General features: G+C 45.0%; 1 protein-coding gene across 1 annotated transcript in view; it reads left to right on the top strand.

The window, feature by feature from the left end:
• Nucleotides 1-1,390: 1,390 nt before the first annotated feature.
• LOC102018101 (arylacetamide deacetylase-like 4) overlaps nucleotides 1,391-1,619 on the top strand; it is a gene marked incomplete in the record, with an annotated part of 22,032 nt that continues 21,803 nt past the window's right edge. Inside the window, 1 exon segment of the mRNA XM_013504149.1 lies at nucleotides 1,391-1,583. Within this exon segment, the coding sequence (XP_013359603.1) occupies nucleotides 1,416-1,583 (168 nt within the window).

Below are 1,619 nucleotides of genomic sequence, written 5' to 3'. Positions count from 1 at the left end.
GAGAAGGAGAAGGAGAAGGAGAAGGAGAAGGAGAAGGAGAAGGAGAAGGAGAAGGAGAAGGAGAAGGAGAAGGAGAAGGAGGAGGAGGAGGAGGAAGAGGAGGAGGAGGAGACAACACCAACAACAGCAACAACAACAACAACAACAAGACATATATGGTAGTAATATTGTAGTAATATTGTAGTAATCCTTTACTCACTAGAATAAAGCAAGGAGGCCTCAGCCACAAGTTAAGCATGTTTCTAAGTTTTAGTTTATTGTAGAAGGAGATGCATTCATCACAGTACAGGAGTACGAGATACAAGTGAACAATTGTCTGCCTTCATATTCAAGAAAATCCAAATTCTGTTTCATTCTAATACTCTCTAATTCTCATTCAGGGCAGTAAATATGAAAGTAAGGGAACAATTCCATTGAAATTTTCTTGAAGCCTTAATCCATAAGGTCTGCATGAAATAATTGCCAACAACTGCTCCCTGTGTCTATGGTGAATCCATACTCATCATGACAATGCATTTTTGGAGCAATGTTGCTGCTGAGGAAGGAGTCATCAGGGTTCCTGAGGTTAAGGTTACTGGTGCAATCCAAGCTCCACCTGGCTCCAGGTAGTCTGACACATGTGTCAAAAAATCTGAATAGAGGCACTCTTGGCTGGACTACAGGAAGATTTAGAGATGTTTAGGGAAAGAGAGACATAGAAAAAGAGGCAAGAGGGTGAAATAGAAGAAATGGTAAGCTCTGAAGCCATGAGTTTACCTGAGATTGTTCACATATTTCTGAGTCCTTGGACCAGGAGAGAGGAATCCTACTACTGTAGGCTAACCTGGGCCTCAACAAGCCTCCCAATCCCTTTCAGGAAATGGTACCAAGGGCTGGTTTAGGGATAATGTTTGCCCATATGCTTTGTTCCAAGAGAAAAAAAAAACATCAGAACTGTTTTGGAAAATAGGCTTCACAAACACCTGTAATATGCTTGCCAGGGAGCTAACTAAGGAGTATGGAATGAGATCAACTTTGCTCACCCTAAACAGATTCTGTTTAGGATGAATCAGAAGGTCAGCATAGGTGGCCCTCTGTGACCTACATGAGACAGTCTTTTCAGCCTCCCTCCTTTTCTTCTCCCTTTCTCCTCTCTTTCTTCCCCCAGGAGTTGAAATACCTTATGAGCCCACTCCCTTCTGATCTGTGGGAAGACCACATCCCAAACTCCCCCTGGGTGCTCCTGGGAACTGCATTCCTTGGAGGAATAAGTTCCTAGAGCTCTCTTTGCCTAGCTGACTTCTAAGAGGCCAGGTTAGGCCACTGTCAGGCAAGACCAGAAAGTGTGGGTGGAGTCAGAGCTCTTATAATCAGCCAGGTTCTCACCATGATGCCAGGCTGGTTTCTCTGGGAGAAGCTCCTCCTGGGTTCAGACCATGGCTGTCCTGTTACTGGTGCTGCTACTGTGCCTCCCCATCTTTCTCCTGGGACTCCTTGTCTGGACCATCTGTAAGCATTTCCTCACCACAGATGTCCCCTCTACCTTGGAACATCCTGTCAAGTTCAGAATTCTGGATTGCGTGTTTATATATGTGATCACTTTGGTGAGTGTTCTCTCAGGCCCCACCATGAGTTGGGGG

This window comes from Chinchilla lanigera, unplaced genomic scaffold, assembly GCF_000276665.1.
Source record: "Chinchilla lanigera isolate Chin_1 unplaced genomic scaffold, ChiLan1.0 scaffold00085, whole genome shotgun sequence".
Taxonomy (NCBI): domain Eukaryota; kingdom Metazoa; phylum Chordata; class Mammalia; order Rodentia; family Chinchillidae; genus Chinchilla; species Chinchilla lanigera.
The sequence above is the reverse complement of the archived record's forward strand: the minus strand, read 5'-3'. Positions and strand labels throughout refer to the sequence as shown.